The following is a 21,009-nucleotide window of genomic DNA, read 5'->3' on the forward strand; positions in this document are numbered from 1 at the left end:
TTTTTTGTTTGTTTTGTTTTTTTTGGGTCCGGTCGTGGGGCCTGAACTCTGGGCCTGGCTGCTGTCCCTCAGCTCTTCAGCTCAAGGCTAGCGCTCTACCATTTGAGCCACAGCGCCACTTCCGCCTTTTTTTTTCTTTTTGCTTATGTGGTGCTGAGGAATCGAACCCAGGGCCTCATGCATGCAAGGCAAGCGCTCTACCACTGAGCCATCTTCCCCCCACTTTTCTTTCCTTTTTTCTTTTTGTCAGTCATGGGGCTTGAACTCTGGGCCTGGGCACTGTCCCTGAGTTCTTCAGTTCAAGGCGAGTGCTCTACCACTTGAGCCACAGCACCACTTCTGGTTTCTGGCAGTTTACTGCAGCTAAGAGTCTCATGGCCTTTCCTGCCCAGGCTGGCTTTGAACCGCAATCCTCAGATCTCAGCCTCCTGAGTAGCTAGGATTACAGGCATGAGCCACAGGCGCCTGGCTTCTTTTTCTTCTCTTATTGTGCTTGTCCTAGGGCTTGAACTTAGGGCCTGGACACTGATCTTCGGGTTTTGCACTCAAGGCTAGCACTCTACTACAGCTCCACTTGCAGCTTTTTGCTGGTTAATTGGAGATAAGAGTCTTATGGACTTTTTGAGCATGCTGGCTTCAAACCATGATCCTCAGATCTCAGCCTCCTGAGTAGCTAGTATTACAGATGGGAGCCACTAATGCCTGGCCAAAAGAATAGTGTAAAACTGGATTATAGGGGCTGGGAAGGTAGCTCAGTGGTAGAGCACTTGCCTTGCATGCATGAGGCCCTGGGTTCAGTTCCTCAGCACCACATAAGCAAAAAGAAAAAAGCTGGAAGTGGCTCTGTGACTAAAGTGGTAGAGCACTCGCCTTGAGCTGAAGAGCTGAGGGACAGTGCCCAGGCCAAGAGTTCAGGCCCTACAACCGAACCCCCCCCCCAAAAAAACCTGGATTATAGTGATGGTAATACACCATAAATTTATTTTTTTTTTTTACATCATTGACTTACATGGAAAATAGGTTTCTCACCACCAGAGGGCATAGCACCCTTCCCACAAGAGAACTGTGGACATTCAATTATTTGGGTTCATGCTAGAAAACTGAACCTCCCAAGCTGGTTTTGTTTTGTTTTTTTTAAAAAGAAATTCCAAATGATTTAACAAAATATAATCATGTTATTCTGAGAATATTTCCTCTTGTAAATGAACTACTAAACATCTCAGTTGGACAAATATTTTCTAGGATAATTTTTTTTTGTTTGTTTTTGTTTGGGTCCAGTCGTGGGGCCTGAACTCTGGGCCTGGGTGCTGTCCCTCAGCTCTTCAGCTCAAGGCTAGCGCTCTACCACTTGAGCCACAGCGCCACTTCCGGCGCTTTTTGCTTATGTGGTGCTGAGAAATCGAACCCATGGCCTCAGGCATGCAAGGCAAGCGCTCTACCACTGAGCCAACTCCCCAGCCCCAAAAGACTTGACTTCTTTCTTTTTGCACATGTGGTGCTGAGGAATCGAACCCAGGGCCTCAGGCATGCAAGGCAAGCGCTCTACCACTGAGCCACTTTCCCAGCCCTCTAGGATAATTTTTGAATTATGTCTGTTAAATCATAGAAATCTTTGGTCTTTTTTCTCAATGCTGGGATTAAACGCAGGCTTTACACAGGCTAGGCAAGTACACTGCCACTTGAGTTATGCCTCTGGCCGTTTTGTCTTTCTATTTTGATTTTTGAGACAAGGTCTCAAAAACAGATCTTTAATTTACTGCTCTGCTCTGCCTCCCAAGTAGCTGGGCTTACAGGAATATACCACTCTACCAGACAGGATATTTATCCCCCATGGTCCCAGGGGTGAGTCTAGGGCTTTGTGCATACTAGGCAAATGTTCTTCCTCTACATTACTTGAGAAATACTCTCCTGAATTCCCAGTACTAGGGGTTGAATTCAAGATTTCAAACTTGCTAGGCAAGCATTTGAGTCATGCCCTCAGTCCTTTTGCTTTTAGATTGTTTTTCAGATGGAGTCTCATGCTTTTGCCTAAGATGATCACTGACCAAGACCCTCTACCTCATTAGTAGCTGGGAAAACAAATATATATCACCATATCTGTCATTTGAGAAATTATTTTATTTTATTTTTTTTTGGGTCCGGTCATGGGGCCTGAACTCTGTGCCTGGGCGCTGTCCCTCAGCTCTTCAGCTCAAGGCTAGCGCTCTACCACTTGAGCCACAGTGCCACTTCCGGCTTTTTTCTTTTTGCTTATGTGGTGCTGAGGAATCGAACCCAGGGCCTCAGGCATGCAAAGCAAGCGCTCTGCTACTAAGCCACCTTCCCAGCCCATTGAGAAATTATTTTAATCAAAGCAGACTGGCACAATTATATTCAACATAAGTTTTCCTATGTAAACACCGATATAATCCTGTGGTAACATTTTGGACACTATCACATTGCATTTCTACTGTACAATTTCTTCTCAATGATTTGAGGTTTGTTGTTGCTGTTATTATTATTTTTGTTTGTTTGGTATGTGTTGGTCCTGGGGCTTGAACTCAAGGCCTGGATGCTATCCCTGAGCTTTTTTTGCTCAAGGCTAGAGCTCTTCCATTTGAGCCACAGCTTCACTTCTGGCTTTGGGGTAGTTAATTGGAGATAAGAATCTCATGGACTTTCCTGCCAAGACTGACTTTGATCCACGACCCTCAGGTCTCAGTCTCCTGAGTAGCTAGGATTACAGGCATGAGCCACCAGTGCCCAGCTAACCATGACTTTTTTAAGTATATGTTTTCATTTCCCTCTTATTATCCTTTTTAATGCTCAAGCTGTCCCAAATTTGACCATTCAAACTTTGTCCTTGTGACATCTTCTGGGATGGTCTTAATGGGATATGGCCTCTGTGGGACTTGCACTTGTCCTGTGATCAGGTCACATCCAGCTACCAGAGAAGCACAATATATGGGCACAGTGACATGCATCTGCCATCCCCAATAATTCAGGGAAACACAAGTAGTATGATCACAGCCCAGGCCTGCTAGGTGCAAAGCCAAACACTATCTCAAAAATAACCAACACATAGCTGGAAGCAGATGGCTCACGCCTGTAATCCTAGCTACTCAGGAGGCTGAGATCTGAGGATCAGAGTTCAAAGCCAGCCCAGGCAGGAAAAGTCCCTGAGACTCTTTTTTCTTTTGGTGGGTCGTGGGGCTTGAACTCTGGGCCTGGGCACTGTCTCTCAGCTCTTCAGCTCAAGGCCAATGTTTTACCACTTGAGCCACAGTGCCACTTCCAGCTTTTTCTGCTTATGTGGTGCTGAGGAATTGAACCCAGGGAGGGCCTCATGCATGCAAGGCAAGCACTGTACCACTGAGCCAACTTTCCAGACGAACCTCCCCCCCCCCCCCCCAGCCCCAGACTCTTATCTCCAATTAATCACCAGAAAACCAGAAGTGGAGCTATGGCTCAAGTGGTCGAGTGCTAGCCTTGAGCTGGGGACAGTGCCCAGACCCAGAGTTCAAGCCCAACGGTTGATAAAACAACAACAACAACACAATGCTAGGCATTCAAACACAGGAGATCAAAGGAGGATATTCTTAGGAGGGGAACACAAAGGTACAATGCCTATGTGCATCTGATCATATAAAAGAATATTTGTGCAAATGAACTCCAGGAAATGGAAACAAAAAGTGTTTTCTTTGTTGCTGTTTTTGTTTTCTCTTTGTCTTATTTGTTCATTTATCTGTCTTGGGGAAGGTAAGGGAGGACACAGAAATGGAAGAACAAAGGGTGAACAAATGGAGCAGTAGTACTCACTGGATACTATGCTGAAAATGAACTGTACAACTTGTGGGTGGAGATGGGAAGGAAAAACTGGGAGAGAACAAGGGAAGAGATGACATTGTCCAACAAGAAATGTACTCATGGACTGGGAAGGTGTCTCAGTAGAAGAATGATTACCTTGCATTCATGAGGCCCTGGGTTCGATTCCTCAGCACCACATAAGGAGAAAAAGCTGGAAGTGGTGCTGTGGCTCAAGTGGTAAAGTGTTGGCCTTGAGCTGAAGAGCTGAGGGACAGCGGCCAGGCCCAGAGTTCAGGCCCCACAACTGACAAAAAAAAAAAGAAATGTACTCATTACTTGACTTATATAACTGTAACCCCTCTGTATATCACCTTTATAATAATTTTTAAAAGCTTTAAAAATTTCTATGAATCTGTTTACTGTTTTTTAAACCTCCTTACTGATGACAAATTAGCATTGGCTGATGGATATCACTTTTGTAAACAACCTAGAGCCTTCTGAGTAGAGCTTGATGAGTAAGTGGATGATTAATACCACTTTTCCATTTTTAAAAAAATGCTTTTTTTTGTGCTGGTCCTGGGGCTTGAACTCAGGGCCTGAGTACTGTCTTTTAGCTTTTTTTGCTCAAGGCTAGTTTTCTACCACCTGAGCCACAGCTCTATTTCCTCTATGTATGTGTGTGTGTGTGTGGTTACTTGAAGACAAGAATCTCAAAGACTTTCTTGCTTGAGCTTACTTCAAGCCATAAACCTCAGCTCTCAGCCTCCTGAGTAGCTAGGATTATAGGCATGAGCCACCAGTGCCCAGCAGGAGAGTGAAAGACCTTTTTATTTGGGCTGTGGTGGTAGTACATGCCTGTGATCCTAATGCCTAAGAGGCTGAGTCAGGAGGATTGGGAGTTTGAAGTCAGCCTGGACAGCACAGTGAGCTATTACCAATGCCTGGCTTGGCTTTGTCTGTCTAAGGAATTACACTATTAGAGTTGTCCCTAGAGTTGACTATATTTCAGTTAATTCATTTGTGACCACTTACCACTCAACATGTTTACTTACACAATTATTTTTTTATTTTTTTAAATTGTTCTTTTTTAAATTTTTATTTATTTTTTATTGTGAAAATACTGTACAGACGGGTTACAATTACATGGGCAAGAAATGAGTACATTTCTTATCAAGCAAGCATTGTAGCCTCCTCCTTTGTTTCCCCTTCCCATCCCTTCCCATCCTCCCTCCGCCCCCCTACTTACACACCGTTATGGGCCTAAATTCTAGATACCACAAATGAGGGAAACCATACAACCTTTGTTGATCTGGGTATGATTTACTTCACTTAATATAATTTTTCCAAGTCTTTCCATTTCCTAACATATAGTACAATACCATTCTAACAGATAGTAAAATGCCACATTTTCTTGATCTATTTGTCCACTGAGAGGCAGCTGGGCTGATTCCATATCTTGATTGTGGTGAATAGTGCTACAATAAACATGGTTGTATTGGTGGCTTTACAGTAACCTGGTTTGTGATCTGTTGGATAAATGCCCAGGAGTTGAATTGCTGGGTCATAGGATAGCTCTATGTTTAAGTTTTTGAAGAAACTCCATACTGCTTTTCCAGAGTGGTTAACAAGCTTACATTTCTACCAACAGTGTATTAGTGTTTCCTTTTTACCTCATCCTCACCAACATCCATTGTTGTTTGTTTTCTGGATGATAGCCACTCTGACTTCAGTGAGGTGGAATCTCAGGTTGTTTTGATTTGCATTTCCTTTATGGCCAGAGATGTTGAGCATTTCTTCATATGTCTATTAGCTATTACTTCTTCTGAGAAGTCTCTCTTGAAGTCATTAACTCATTTATTAATTGGGTTGCTGGTTCTTTGAAGGTTTAACTAGTTGAGGTCTATGTATATCCTGGATATTAGACCCTTGTCTGATGTATAGCTGGTAAAAATCTCCCATTTTGTAGGATTTCTTTTTACCTTGTTGGCTATGTCCTTTGCTATGCAGAAACTTTAAGTTTGATGAAATCCCATTGATCAAGTCTTCCTTTGAAAAGTTGTGCTTTGGTATTTTTACTTAGAAAGTTTTTTTTTTTAAGCTGTAAGAAAAAGAAATCTCAGGGGCTGGAAAGGTGACTCGGTAGAGTGCTTGCCTTACATGCCTGAGGCCCTGGGTTCGATTCCTCAGCACCACATAAGCAAAAAAAGAAAAAAAGCCAGAAGTGGTGCTGTGGCTCAAGTGGTAGAGCGCTAGCTTGAGCTGAAGAGCTGAGGGACAATGCCCAGGCCCAGAGTTCAGGCCCCATGACCGGACCCCCCCCCAAAAAAAAGAAAAAGAAAAAGAAATCTCCGACTGAGGAAGTGGAGGCATAGCTTGAGTGGTAGAGCACCAGCTTTGAGCTAAGCAAGAGTGAAAACTTGCTTGCCTAAGTCCAAGCCACAGCAACAGAAACAAACAAAAGAAATCTGATTACTATGCTGTAATCCTGGTAGAATCAATCATGTTAGAAACAGACCTCAAAAAGAAATAGAAAGATTCTAACCAAAAGTCACATTAGAAATTTAAAAAGGGAACATCATTTCAGATTCTTGAGAATTAAGAAGATAATAGGCAGATAGGATGAACATTTTTATACTTACACATTTAAAGATTTAGGCGAGCAAATTTTTAGAAACAAAAACAAGAAAAAACAACAGACTTTGTATGGAATGTCTGATTCATAAGTTCTGGGCTTTGCCTGAAAATTGGCATCTCTAATAAATTTCCAAGTGTTGCTGGTGCAGCTGATATCTGTAGTCCTAGTGTTAATAGAACACCAGGGTCAGTAGGACATGTATGGATTCACAACCTTTCTTGAACCAAAAAATGTAACGTGTTCCTAAAGGTTAAACAATTCATAGCAGGCAAACACTGTTCCCAATAAAGTCATATTGTTCCATTAAAAAAACCCAAAACACTCCAGGCTTTGATAGCTCATGCCTGTAATGCTAATCAAGAGGCGGACATCTGAGGATCACAGTTTAAAGCTAGCCTGAGCAGAAAAGTCTATGAGTCTTAGTTCCAATTAACCAGAAAAAAGCCAGAGGTAGCGGTGTGACTCAAGTGGTAAAGCACCAGCCTTGAGTAAAGAAATGAGACAGAGTACAAGGCTCTGAGTTTAAGCTCTAGTACCAGCAAACACACACACACACACACACACAGAGTGCAAGGCTCTGAGTTTAAGCTCTAGTACCAGCAAACACACACACATACACATACACACACACACATACAACACACATACACAAAACCAATCAAACTAAAACTAATTGCTTAAATGGATTTAAGAAACAATAGAAATCTGGAATCATCTTGTAACTATAAGCATGTGTCATTGATGCATGGTGGTAATTTTGTCCTTGTGCAAATATCACAGAGTATACCCACACACAGGTCATCCAGTGTGGCCTCTTGATGCAACCAGAAGACACAGTAAACATGAAATACATGAGGCTGTCTCAGCATAACACAGCATAGTGTCTTCTCTAAGTAGGAGTACCAGCTAAAATACTGATTATATAGTATGGTAAACACATAAACTAGCGACATGGTTGATTATAACGATTATCACATATTACATGGTACGTATAATTGCATGTGCTACACTTTTAGCTGGCAGCACTAGGTTTGTTTACATCAGCATCACCACAAACATATGAGGAATGTGTGACCCATTACAGCACCTCCTCATGCCACCTAGACAAGGAGATTTTTCAGTTCCACTATAACTTTATGGGACCACCATTATATATGTGGTCTGTTATTGGTCTTCACTATTAAATAAACTTTGTGTATAAACCTCTCCCACAAAGAAAACTCCTGGGTATATCTGTAATCCTAGTTACTTGGTGTGGAGGGGAACAGAGATTAGAATGTTCACACTTTTAGGCTGGGTGGATTAGGGCACATCTGTCATACAGTGGGAAGTATAAATAGAAGGATTGTGGTCCTGGCCTCCAGAGAGACCCTATCACAAACCTAGGATCATAAAAATTCAATTGGCTTTATACAAGGGTTTATTAATGAACTCAATTTTATTCCATTAATTAAGGAGGTGTGGCTGGAGGTGTGGCTCAAGTGGTGAATGCCTGCCTAGTAGGCTACAAGGCCCTGAGTTCAAATCCTAATATTCCCCAAGGAAAAAAACAATTATTCAATTAGTTTATATGTTCATCCTTATATTAGTGCCACACAGTCTTGATTACAGTATCTTGTAGTAAGTGTGAGTCCTCCAATTCTGTTCTTTTTTCATGATTGCCTTAGCTCTTTAGGGTCCCTTGAATTTCCATCCACCTGAATTTTAGAATCAATCTGTCAAGAGCCAGGTGCCAATGGCTCACATCTGTAATTCTAGCTACTCAGGAGGCAAAGATCTGATGATCTGTGTTTGAAGCCAGCCTAGGTAGAAAAGTCCTTGAGATTCTTACCTCCAATTAACTACCAAAAAGCCAGAAGTGGATCTGTGGCTCAAGTGATAGAGTGCCAGCCTGGAGTGAAAAAGCTAAGGGAGAGTGCCCTGGCTTTCAGCTTAATCCTCAGTACACACACACACACACACACACACACACACACACACACACACACACACACACACACACACACACACACGAGCTTAATCCTCAGTACACACACACACACACACACACACACACACACACACACACACACACACACGATTTTATGCCAATATATTGATAGAAAAGTACGATTTTGTACTTTGGTAAAGAGGAGTTTAGGGATGCCAAAGCAGCCCTGCTGGCACTGAATGATACTGGTCTAAGAAGCACTTGACAGTCCTGCCTCATCATCCTTGTCACCATTGTGAACATCTGTGCTTCCTACAAAACTATCAAGTTTCTTGGCCCTCGTCTGGATAGTGTTGGTATCCAGCGAGATCTTCTTCTGGCAGTCATTTATCCACAGGCCAATGCAGACTCCATCCTCACAATGGCCTTATGTGGGAAGTGACACTCATTGCAGTCTTGTTAAACGTCATCATTGCCATAGACCTAAATATTCTTCTTGTCTTTCTTTATTAGCGAATAGTTGATTCACTGATCTTACAAAGGCGGCCTACAGCTGCAGAGCTTTTGCCTTCCTTTAACACCTTTTCTGGGAGGGTAAGCATCTTCCTCTGGTGCTAGGGCTCATTGCCAGAAGCCTTAGAAGGTGCAGAATATTTGGGTGGGATCGTAAGGCTTAAAATAAATTAAGACTTTTACAAAAATTTCACAAAAACACAACACTGAAGAACAACATGATGCACAGCTACCAGACATCCAAATGAAGTGGACAAGGAGAAATGCTGAATGTGTGGGCACAGCACAAGAGCACACAGACCTGTGCTATAGGGTCACTGAGCCAATCAGCGCCCATGATACAGAAGATAGTGCCTTCCATTCCATTAGCCAATACTGTGTCCTGGAAGTGGTGCTGTGGCTCAAGTGGTAGAGTGCTAGCCTTGAGCTGAAGAGCCGAGGGACAGCGCCCAGGCCCAGAGTTCAAGCCCCGCGACTGCCAAGAAAAAAACCAACAACGTAGAACCAATACTGTGTCCTATACAATCTGACATTGGCAAATTTGTGTAAGTAGTAATGGTGTACTACATTTCCATGGTGTATAGTACAGTATTCATCTGCTGATGAAATACATACTATACTTTATTTCTATTTATATGTTTTAATTAACATTATTGTATTTTATGTTGTTTTAAATTTTTAGGCAAAAATAATTAAAATCACAATTAATACATATATACCACAAAATGCCACAATATAGCAAGTACTCCATGATACAGAATTAGATTAAAACAACAACCTGCGATACAATGAAACCACAATAAGTGAACTGAGATTTAGTGAGTGATGACTGATGAATGCGTTTAAACCTAAAGGTCTGTAAATAATTAAAACAAATAAATGGGTCAGGAGGCTGGAGAGATCATCTCCCAAACCCCTAATCTTGCCTCCCTTCCTCCCTGCTCAAACAAACAAACAAACAAAAAACACAAGAAAAAAAAACCACCACCACCAACAGAAAGAAACGAGCTGGGGACTAAGGTGTGACTCTAATGGTTAAAAACTCTTACCTAGGGCTGGGAAGGTGGCTCAGTGGTAGAGCACTTGCCTTGCATGCATGAGGCCCTGGGTTCAATTCCTCAGCACCACATAAGCAGAAAAAAAAAAATAAGCTGGAAGTGGCGCTGTGGCTCAAGTGGTAGAGTGCTAGCCTTGAGCTGAAGAGCTGAGGGACAGCGCCCAGGCCCAGAGTTCAGGCCCCACGACCGGACCTAAAAACAAAAACAAAAAACAACAACAAAAAACTCTTGCCTAGCAAGTACAAGGCCCAAACCCAAGTATGCACACCATGCCCCTCACCCTCACCCCTTTAATGTCACCTTTGGAAGATGCTAAGGAATCTACTCACTATTTTTGGAAGCTGGGATACAGAGACAAAGAATCAAGTATTCACACTGGCTTTCCTGAATTCTATTACAAGATACTCACATAGTTGACAGTCTAGTCAAATTAGAGCATCACTCCTTTGGAACCCTATTGAAATAATGGATATGGCAATGATCAACACATGGCTATGGGTAATAGAGACATCAGTAGACACATACCTTATGACTGATGTACCTAACACTATTTATGAACAATTTTTTGTTTTGGGTCCAGTCATGGGGCCTGAACTCTGGGCCTGGGCGCTGTCCCTCAGCTCTTCAGCTCAAGGCTAGCGCTCTACCACTTGAGCCACAGCGCCACTTCTGGCTTTTTTTTTTTTTTTGCTTATGTGGTGCTGAGGAATCGAACCCAGGGCCTCAGGCATGCAAGGCAAGTGCTCTACCACTGAGCCACCTTCCCAGCTCCTATGAACAATTTTTTGTTGTTGTTGTTTTTGTTCATGAGGCTTGAACTCAGGGCCTGAGCACTGTCCCTGAGCTCTTTTGCTCAAGGCTAAGGCTCTAATAACTTGGAGCCATAGTGCCACTTCCAGTTTTCTGGTGGTTAACTGGAGATAGGAGTCTCATAGACTTTTCTGCCCAGGCTACCTTCATACCATGGTCCTCAGATCTCAGCCTCCTGAGTAGCTAGGATTACAGGTGTGAGCCAACAGCACCCAGATTAACCTAACAATTCCTAAAAAATAAAAACAAAATTTCAAATCTGGTTACTCTAGATCTTCATATCAATTTGCAATAGAAATACAGTGTCACATGCTAAACACAGGAATACGATTAGCCAAATCTATATGGCTCAGTTTCTTCAAAATATTGCAGTGAACATAGGAGAGTAGATAGGGAGGGAAGAAGGGACAAAGAGTACACCTGAGATCAGTAGGTACTGCAGCACACTAATTCATGTGTCTTACTTGAATCCTGATTCAAACAACACAGATTTGTAAATTAACAAAAAAAGAATATTGAACAATAATTGTATACTGATTTTTGTAGGTGTGCTTTGAGGATACATTCTAAAGTAAGTTTTTTGTTTTTGAGACAAAATCTCTCACTATACATCCCAAACTGGACTTAAATTCAAAATTCTCCTGTTTTAGTTTCTCAGTGCTGGGTTTATAGATGAACATTACCCCTGGCTCCTGAAATACTGTCATGGAAGATATAACATGATGTTTGGGATTCTATTTCTAGTAATTATAAATGAATAAAATAGGCTAGTGAGTCTATCATTGAAGCTGATTCTTTTGCGTGCGTGTGTGTGTGCGTGTGTGTGTTGATCCTGGGGCTTCAATTCAGAGCCTAGGTGCTATCCCTTAGCTTTTTTTGCTCAAGGCTGGCACTCTACCACTTGAGCCACAGGTCCACTTCTGGCTTTTAGTGGTTAACTGAAGATGAGTCTCATGGACTTTCCTGTCCTGACTGGCTTCAAAGCTCAATCCTGATCTCAGCCTCCTGAGAAGCTAGGATTATAGGTATGAGCCATCAGTGCCCAGCAAATCTGGGTCTTTAGAAGATAGGTAATAAATGGATAAGTACATGAAGGATTACTATCCTGTTCCATTTTTATTTAAAATTCTACATAACTAAGTTTACGGAAAAAAAAAAAAAACCTCCCCTCCTCCAGGCCTTCTCAGACAACTCTAACTAAAAGGTTTATCTACTCATTGCTAAGAGAACATCCTATTTTTTCATGCACCTTCTGCTAGTGTAATTTGATATACAAACCAGTTACTTCTCTCTGCTAGAATTTAGTTTCTACAAGAATAAAAACTTGTTCGCCACTGTCCCTTGGGGTTTATGGCTGGCTCCTAAAGATGCTTAATAGTATCTACTGCCTGGAATGACAGATGGGTGAAGGGGACAGTTATAGGGCAAAAGCACAGGTTGGGGGCGGGGATGGGAAGGGATGGGAAGGGGAAACAAAGGAGGAGGCAACAATGCTTGATAAATGTACTCATTACCTTGCTCATGTAATTGTAACCCTCTGTACGGTATTTTCACAATTTAAAAAAATTGAAAAAAAATAAAAAAGCAAATCTGAGTATTATGAATATTATCAGGAATAAATGATATGAAATGCAAAAAAAAGAGCACAGGTTGGAGCAAGAACAAAGACACACTTTGGGTAATCACATCCTCCCAGACATATCAGAAAAGGGAGAGTTAGCTATCAGCTAACTTGGGGTTTAACTTTTCTCTAACTACTATTAGTCATGAACCTTTTCATTTTGTTTCAATCTGTTTGTGTGTTGTGTGTTTGTGTTTGTGTGCCAGTACTGGGGTTTGAACTCAGCTTCATACTCTTGGCTTTTTAGCTCAAAGCTGGCACTCTAGGACTTGAGTCACACCTTCCCTTCCTGCTTTTTTCCCCAAATGTTGCAAGGGAACTCAGTCATGAGAAACGGAGAGCTACCACTTAAGAGATGGAATTGGGAGTCTTTACTGGAGAGCCAGTGGACTGCTAGTGGAGTATTGTCTCAAAGACCACCAGCCCAGCTGGTTAGAGATAAGAGTCTCATGGAGTTTTCTGCTCAGGCTGGCTTCAAACTGTGATCCTCAGATCTCAGCCTCTTGAGTAGCCAGGATTACAGGTTTAAGCTACCAGCACTCAGCACCACGAATGCTTTCTTTGAATTGAATCTCATGAAAATAGTCCAATATATGAAATGTGATAGCCAAAAGCACATTTATTACTATAGTTTAGTCTCAAAAAAGTAAAAAAAAAAAATCATCCAGTGGTTATGAAGAATCTAGGAAAACTTGTCCCAGCAATGCCAGTTTAGAGGTAAAGGGCTGGCTGGGGCAGCTGAGAAGTGGGATTTTCTCCTTGGCAGGCTGCTTCTCACTTGTCTCGCCATGAGCTTCCGGTGAGGAGAGTGTGCCTGACCCTGCTGGAGGTTCCCAGGACCCTGAACTCTTGGTCTTTTTCTGAAATCTTGACCTTTTTCGATTGAGAGAATAGAATTCTCTCATCAAGTCTTCTACTTCCCACTGCTCCTCCTTCAGCCTGCGGCAACAGTGCAAGGCGGCAGGGTCGATGGGGTGAGCTTCGGTGTTGAAGATATAGCCCCCGGCCCCCAGGATGCATTCCCCATAGGGGGTCATCACTGCATCAAAGGTGGAGCCATTGTTGTGGATGAAGTTGGTTGGGTCAAATAGCAGGTAGAGGTATTTCACAGTCTCAGCCAAGAAGAAGGACTCCATGCGGTTGTCAAGCTTATGGTCTCGGAGGTCTTTGATCTGCCACAAGAGAGAAGGAAGCAAGTGAAAAGAACAGCACAGTTTGGTAGTGAGACCCCACCCTCTTCATGAGCTGCTTTGCCATTAGGCAGCCAAGGCCCTTGGGGGGTGGGGGGGATAACTCTTCCAAGATACCACCATCTCTTCCCTGGATTTTCCATGCTTACCCTACATTATACTTAGACCATGAGTCTTACCTGTCATTCTTTTCATAACCATCTTCTGACACCACTTCATAGGCTAAAAATTAAGTCTTTACCATGGCTACCAGGTCCTTCCTGATCTAGGCTCTGCCTCTGCTTGCAGCTCTGGCCACATGGCCTTTCTGTTCCTGAGCTAGCAGTTCACTCCCACCTCAGGATCTCTGCATGCTGTTCTTTCAGCCAGAGCACTCTGCATGCAGGAATGCTCTCTCATCTCCTGTACATCTCCATTCAAATTCTACCTCCCAGAAGGGTCCTCTCTGACCTTCCTACATCACAGGACGATCTCCAAACTCTTATATCCTGCCTTTTTGTGACTATGAACATAGAGCTAATCGTTCCCTTTAACAACAAAATGATAGGGCTGGGAAGGTGGCTCAGTGGTAGAGCACTTGCCTTGCATGCTCGAGGCCCTGGGTTCGATTCCTCAGCACCACATAAGAAAAAAGCCAGAAGTGGCGCTGTGGCTCAAGTGGTAGAGCGCTAGCCTTGGGCTGAAGAGCTGAGGGACAGTGCCCAGACCCAGAGTTCAGGCCCCACGACCGGACCCAAAAACAAACAAACAAACAACAAAATGATATTCCATCATCAAAATATATCACGATTTGCTGAGCTAATCCTCCCTTGTTGGGTCTCAAAGTAGCCACCAAGTTTTTGTTTATGAACCAAAAGTCTAATTTAGATTGTTTCAACAGAGTTGACAGGCATAGAATAAGAAAACTTGCTACATTTACTTTAGGTTCTCTGAATCAACAATACATTTAAACAAAACTAAGTCTCAAGGATATCTACTGGTAAACCTCCAGCTAGGTGCTGGTGGCTTACATTTACAGTTACTTAGGTAGCTGAGACCTAGAGAGTTACGATTTGAAGCCAGCTTTGACAGAAAAATCCTGGAGACTCAATCTCTAATTAACCAACAAAATGACAGACTGGAGTCACAGCTCAAGTGGTAAAGCTCTAGCAGTGACCAAGAAAGCCAAATGAGAGCACAAGGCCTTGGGTTCAAGTCCTAGCGCGCGCGCGCACACACACACACACACACACACACACACACACACACACGTGACTTGAGATAGGAGCCAGTAGCTCATACCTATAATCTTAGCTTCTTGGGAGGCTGAGACTGGGATTATTGTGGTTCAATGCTGACCTAGACATACAGATAAGGCCTTGTTCAAGCCGGGCGCTGATGGCTCACGCCTGCAATCCTAGCTACTCAGGAGGCTGAGATCTGAGGATCGAGGTTCAAAGCCAGCCCAGGCAGGAAAGTCCGTGACACTCTTATCTCCAATAAAACCACTAGAAAACCTGAAGTGGCGCTGTAACTCAAGCGGTAGAGCACTCGCCTTGAACTGAAGAGAGAAGGGACAGCGCCCAAGTCCAGAATTCAAGTCCCACGACCGATCAAAAAAAAAAGACCTATTCAACCCATAGCTGAGCACCATAGCACATGCCTATCATCTTAGCTACCTACATGAAAGGCTTAGATCAGGAGGATCATAGTTTCATGACAACCTGGACAGAAAAGCCATGGACTCCATGTCAATGGAAAAAGCTAGGCATGGTACTTCATATCATCTCAACTATGGTGAGAAAAGAAAAACAGGAGGAAGATCACACTCCAGGTACATGCCTGGACAGAATGTGAGATCCTACATTAAAAATAATCAGTGCCAAAAAGATCCGGAGGCATGGTTTAGCAGTCTAGCACCTGTCTAGCAAGTGCAAGGCTCTGAGTTCCAATCCCATAGCACCAAAAGAAAAAAAAAAAAGAGATTTAAAAATGGACTAGAATGCACCAAGACTTTTCTTTGCCTTGTTTGATAAAGACAGGACAGTTTTTCTACCAAGTACTTGGAAGACCTCCAAAAAGCTTCATTGTCATGGAGTCTAGCATTCCTAAGATGGTCCCAAAGGTCAGAGCACTTTGGTCTTTCCCAGGATATAACACATTAAAAGCCAAAACACAGCACTGTTTTATTTCCTTCCTACACATATAGGTCTTTTCTTTCAAAACATGGATCTGTATTTTCCTTATAAAATATAATCACATTATAAATGTTTTCAAAAGAAGAATTTTTTTTAACCTAACAAACTGTTGAGAGTATTTTCTTCTAGACTTTTTTTCTTACACATCTGTTTTTATGTGTGTATAGTGGGTGTTTATGTATATCTTGTCTGCTTGGGTTCTATAAGATAGGAGCTGCTCTCACCCTTGACCCTTAACCCATTGTCCCCAAGGGCACAGTGATTGATAGATAGATAGATAGATAGATCTATATCTCTATCTATCTCCATCTATCTATCTAATCTATCTTTTTAAAAACTGTCATTTCTAAACTACAAATCAGATCATGGCATTGTTCTCCTGTAGATCCTTATAAGGCTTCTCATTCCAAGCTGACATAAATCCTCACATGAGGCCTACATGAGGTCCTCTGCCCCTGACTCCCTCTGTGCCTTTCTATCTCGGTGATCATTCTCCTTTACTCCAGCCACATCTGCCTTCTTTCTTGCAGACACATTTTCATTGTGTGTGTGTGTATTTGTTTTTTTGGGGGGGAAAGGGTTGTTGTTATTTCAAGACAGAATCTTACCATATAGCTTAGCTGGTCTTGAACTCACAGTCCTCCTGCCTCAGCCACTCAAGTGCTGGGATTACAGGTGTATACTACCACATCAGCATACTTTTTTTGTTGTTTTTGATAAAACATAAATTCTCTAACAACAGGGCTTGGTCTTCCTGCATCACTATTACGTTTGGGCCTAGCACATGCTTGGTACTAAGAGAGCTTTAAAGAAAATATCTGTGGGGCTGGGAAGGTGGCTCAGTGGTAGAGAGCTTGCCTTTCATGCATGAGGCCCTGGGTTTGATTCCTCAGCTCCACATAAGCAAAAAGAAAAAAGCCGGAAGTGGCGCTGTGGCTCAAGTGGTAAAGTGCTAGCCTTGAGCTGAAGAGCTGAGGGACAGCGCCCAATCCCAGAGTTCAGGCCCCACAACCGGACCACCCCCTCCCCCCACAACCAAAAAAAAAAAAAAACAACAACAAGAAAATATCTGTGAGACAAATGAGATTTTGTTAAGGAGCCCCAGGTTTGAATATGGGGCTGTGCAATGCTGGATATTCTTTTTCAAACTCCACTTTCTAAGCCCTCTCACAAAACTTTCTACAAAACCCATTTTGCAAAACAGCCCATTCTGACATATAAGGATCTCCAAAAAAAAAAAAAAAAAAAAAAAAAAAGCCAAGAAGGGAGGTGCCATTGGAAATTAATCTTAGATGTGTACCCTTCAACCAGGCGCTCAGCTTCCCTATTCATTAGTTTACACCCATCTCTAAGGTCTTCTCTAATACTAATGTACCAGTGCTCTAAAGCCCCACCCTTGAAGACATTTCCCAGAAGCAGGGGGAGATTCTTCCCCATTCTTGGGCCCCCAAAATACTTACTGTGGCAAATCCGCATTCTACCTTGCTGATTTTCTCAATGGATTCCACAGCATCTCTTCCAAGTTCTAACAGGGTGGGATCTCCCGTGGCACGGTAGAGGTACATTGCACTCTCAATGAGCTCTGTAAAGGCCAAGCAGACCCTCCTCACCCAGTGGTTGAGCAGGCAGTGCCTGGGGCCCTCTCAGATTACCTGAGGGACTCCTTTCCTCTATACCAGGTTCACAGGATCCCAATAAGGAGGAACTAGGGGATTATCTCACCCAATGCTGTTCTCAGAACCGATATGCCCCAGGCCTGATGTACACAGGAGACTAGTTTAAGGCTAACCATGGACTTGTACCTCTGGGGACAGACAGGCAGCCAGGCTCTAGGACAGAGAAGGTGGCAGAGGCTATAGTCTGTTTCCCACTGTCTGTTTTATCTTCCTCCTTATTAGCAGTATCTGGTTGCCTAGCCTGACAACTATTCCCAGTAGCTCTGTAGGGAGCTCTATATGCTCAGAATATGAGAAAGAAATGCCCATCTTTATTAAGCTACTATTGTTTCCTGTCATTAACAGCCTAATTTAATCTTAAAAATAGGAGCCTGTCTTTTTTTTTTAATTACAAACTTTTTACTTAGAGGAAACATTAAAACAAAAAACCAGAAGAAAACAAGAAAAACAGACTACAAGAACATGCTTATATTTCATAATCTGATAAAGAATTCACATCTAGAATATGTAAAAAACAGTTATACTTCAATAATAATCAGACAACCAAATTAAAATGATCTTTCAGATAATCTTCCAAAGAAAATATGCATATAGACAATAAACATACTACAATCATTAACATTATTAATCATAAAGGAAATGCTAATCAAAACCAACATAAATACTTCATATCTATTAGAGTGGGCATTTAGGAGCCTGTCATTTTAAAGCCCTATTTGCAATGAGATGGACAAAAAGGATGAAATTTTCAAGCACCCAGTTTCATTGGGTCACAGTGCACAGAAAATGTGAGAGTCTAGCTCCAGCTGTGCTGTGCCACAGATAGTGTGTGATACTCAGAAAGGAGTCTTGTCTTTTTGGTTGGTCATGGGGCTTGAACTCTGGCCTTGGGCGCTGTCCCTGAGCTCTACCGCTTGAGTCACTTCTGGTTTTCTAGTGGTTTATTGGAGATAAGAATCTCACAGACTTTCCTGCCCTGGCTGGCTTCCAACTGAGATCCTCAGATCTCAGCCTCCTGAGTAGCTAAGATTACAGGCATGACAGGTGCCCGGCTCGAGTCTTGTCTTTTAACACAGATATTAGCTAACAGGAGTAAGTCCAGATGAGAGTATTTATTCTGGGAAATTAAACAAATAAGAAGCACATCTATTACTTTCAAATATCTAAGGAGTGTTATGAAATAAAAAAAAGATTTTACTGCCCACTGAGCATGACCTAAGAGGGCAGAAGCTATAGCTCAATATGCTTTCCTACTTTATAATCCAATTTTTCTCAGAGGAAAGATCTGCTCTCCCATCCCTTTGCCAGCATCTCTCCAATCTTTTCCTTTGCTGCTCTCCTGGGCCTAAATTAGCACTTCTTTCTTCATCTACTACTGCAAACTCTAGCTCTTATTTCATTTACTCATTCATCCATTTTGCAGTGTTGAGTACTGAACCCAGAACTTTTTGTAGGCTAAGCACATTCTTCCACTGAGCTACAGCTAGTAGACAAGTACTAGTACTTGTACTGGCAGATGAACACAGACAGAAAAGGTAGTGCTCTTTTAATTTTTTTTTTTTTTTGGTCGGTCATGGGGCTTGAACTCTGGGCCTGGGCACTATCCCTCAGCTCTTCAGGTCATAGCTAGCATTCTACCACTTGAGCCACAGTGACACTTCTGTTTTTTTTTTTTCTTTTGTTGGTTGTGGGGCTTGAATCCTGGGCCTGGGCACTGTCCCTCAGCTCTTCAGCTCAAGGCAGAACTCTACCACTTGAGCCACAGTGCCACTTCTGGCTTTTTCTGTTTATAGGGTGGTAAGGAATCAAACCCAGAGCCTCATACATGCGAGGCAAGGTGGCTCATACCACTGAGCCACCTTCCCAGCCCAGATAATGCTCTTATAGAAGATGCCCTTCTACTTCCAGAGGTGGCTGTGTTGTGGCCAGTCTTGCTTCTTCCTCACACATAGGCCTAGTATGCTAACTTGTGCTTCACTTTCCTGTACATCATCCAGCCAACTCCAGAGGAGACAATCCAAGATTTAGGAGATAGAATGGGTAGAAAAAGTAGAAAGCTAGTCCCATGGCTCAAAGGCAATTCAGGTGGTAAGTGGTAACATAGCTACATGAGGTAGAGTTTTAGCCTCTGTCCCTCTTCCTTTCCATCCTTATGGTTTTTAATTTTCCCACAGTAGTGAATCAGGGAGCATCACAGCTGGCAAGAAATATAGGACAATGTCAAGTATGTAATCTTAACTTGATTCTGAGCTACAAAGGGAGAGTGGAATGAAATTAGAAAGTGCCTAAGGTCTATCCTAATGTTTTACTATAGAAGCAGAATGTACCAGAATGTACCTGCTTGCACTGCTGAACAAACAGTTCATCCTAGTGGCAGAGTTCCAAAAGAAGCAACCTGTTTGTTTTGATTTCTCACTAACTTCTGAATTTTAAAGAATAGAGAACTTGCCGGGCGCCGGTAGCTCACGCCTGTAATCCTAGCTACTCAGGAGGCTGAGATCTGAGGATCGCGGTTCAAAGCCAGCCTGGGCAGGAGAGACAGTGAGACTCCTATCTCCAATAAACCACCAGAAAACCGGAAGTGGCGCTGTAGCTCAAGTGGTAGAGCGCTCGCCTTGAGCTGAAGAGCTGAGGGACAGCGCCCAGGCCCAGAGTTCAGGCCCCACGACTGACCAAAAAAAAAAAAAAAAAGAATAGAGAACTTAAGTTAGCAGATCTGGGTTCCAGTCCCAGTTCCTATACTTTACAAAACTTGTACAAGCCATTTCAACTCACTAGGTCTCAGTTTCCAAACCTGAAAATATGGGAGTATATAATTCCTAGTAGAAAAACCACAAAGAGCCACTAGAGAAGATGGGGCGAAAACAGCATGCATCTGGGCAGAATTATGGTGTGAGGCAACAAAGCCTGTGGGCTGGCCATAATCAGAGACACTGCTCACCTGGCCGAAGTGGGTAGCCCTCTCGCTTCTCCACTGTGTATCCCTGAGGAATGTTGTAGAATTCTGGAAGCCCTCCAAACTGCTTCCAAACAGTGTAATAGTTGAGAAAGGTCCTCATGGCATTGTCAATGTCCCCAATGAGGCTCTATAGGAGAGAAGCAGTGGTAAGAGAGAGTATATGCAAGGCCTGAAAATCCACAGCTAAAACCTCACAATTGAACTCAGAAAAAGGCAAATCAGGCTTTGGAGGAAAAAAAAAAATCTCAATCAAACCCTGAGACTGCTGTTAACTCACTGAATAGTCCTGAACCAGAGTTAACTCTTCTGGGCTTCATCTCTAATATGTAAAATTCAGCATGTATCTCAAACATTATTGGGAGGTGTTAAGATTATATATTAAGTCTCTCAATCTCCCTGGTAAATGTTTGCTACCAGTAGTTTTTTATTTTAGCCAGCTAGTTCAAAATTCTAAGAAAAAAGGTTAACTGTACTGTATTAACACCAATCCAGGACATCACACTTGCTAAAAAGATGTTCTAAGCAGGGCGTCAGTGGCTCACTCCTGTAAATCCTAGCTACTCAGAAGGCTGAGATTTGAGGATCGTGGTTCAAAGCCAGCCCAGGCAGGGAAAGTCCATAAGTTGCTTATCTCCAGTAAACCACCAGAAAAAC

At 42.7% G+C, this 21,009-nt stretch overlaps 1 protein-coding gene across 2 annotated transcripts in view; it reads right to left on the reverse strand.

The window, feature by feature from the left end:
• Window positions 1–12,947: 12,947 nt before the first annotated feature.
• Edem2 (ER degradation enhancing alpha-mannosidase like protein 2) overlaps window positions 12,948–21,009 on the reverse strand; it is a 29,957-nt gene continuing 21,895 nt past the window's right edge. For both annotated transcript variants that reach the window (XM_070007138.1, XM_070007139.1), the window contains exons 9-11: window positions 20,338–20,482; window positions 17,181–17,302; window positions 12,948–13,525 (exon numbers count right to left, since the gene is read on the reverse strand). In XM_070007138.1, coding sequence (XP_069863239.1) covers window positions 13,025–13,525; window positions 17,181–17,302; window positions 20,338–20,482 — 768 coding nt within the window. In that variant the 3' untranslated portion in view covers window positions 12,948–13,024. The remainder of the gene's footprint in view (window positions 13,526–17,180; window positions 17,303–20,337; window positions 20,483–21,009) is intronic.

Source organism: Dipodomys merriami, unplaced genomic scaffold, assembly GCF_024711535.1.
Source record: "Dipodomys merriami isolate MVZ:Mamm:240054 unplaced genomic scaffold, mDipMer1.0.p SCAF_7, whole genome shotgun sequence".
NCBI lineage: Eukaryota > Metazoa > Chordata > Mammalia > Rodentia > Heteromyidae > Dipodomys > Dipodomys merriami.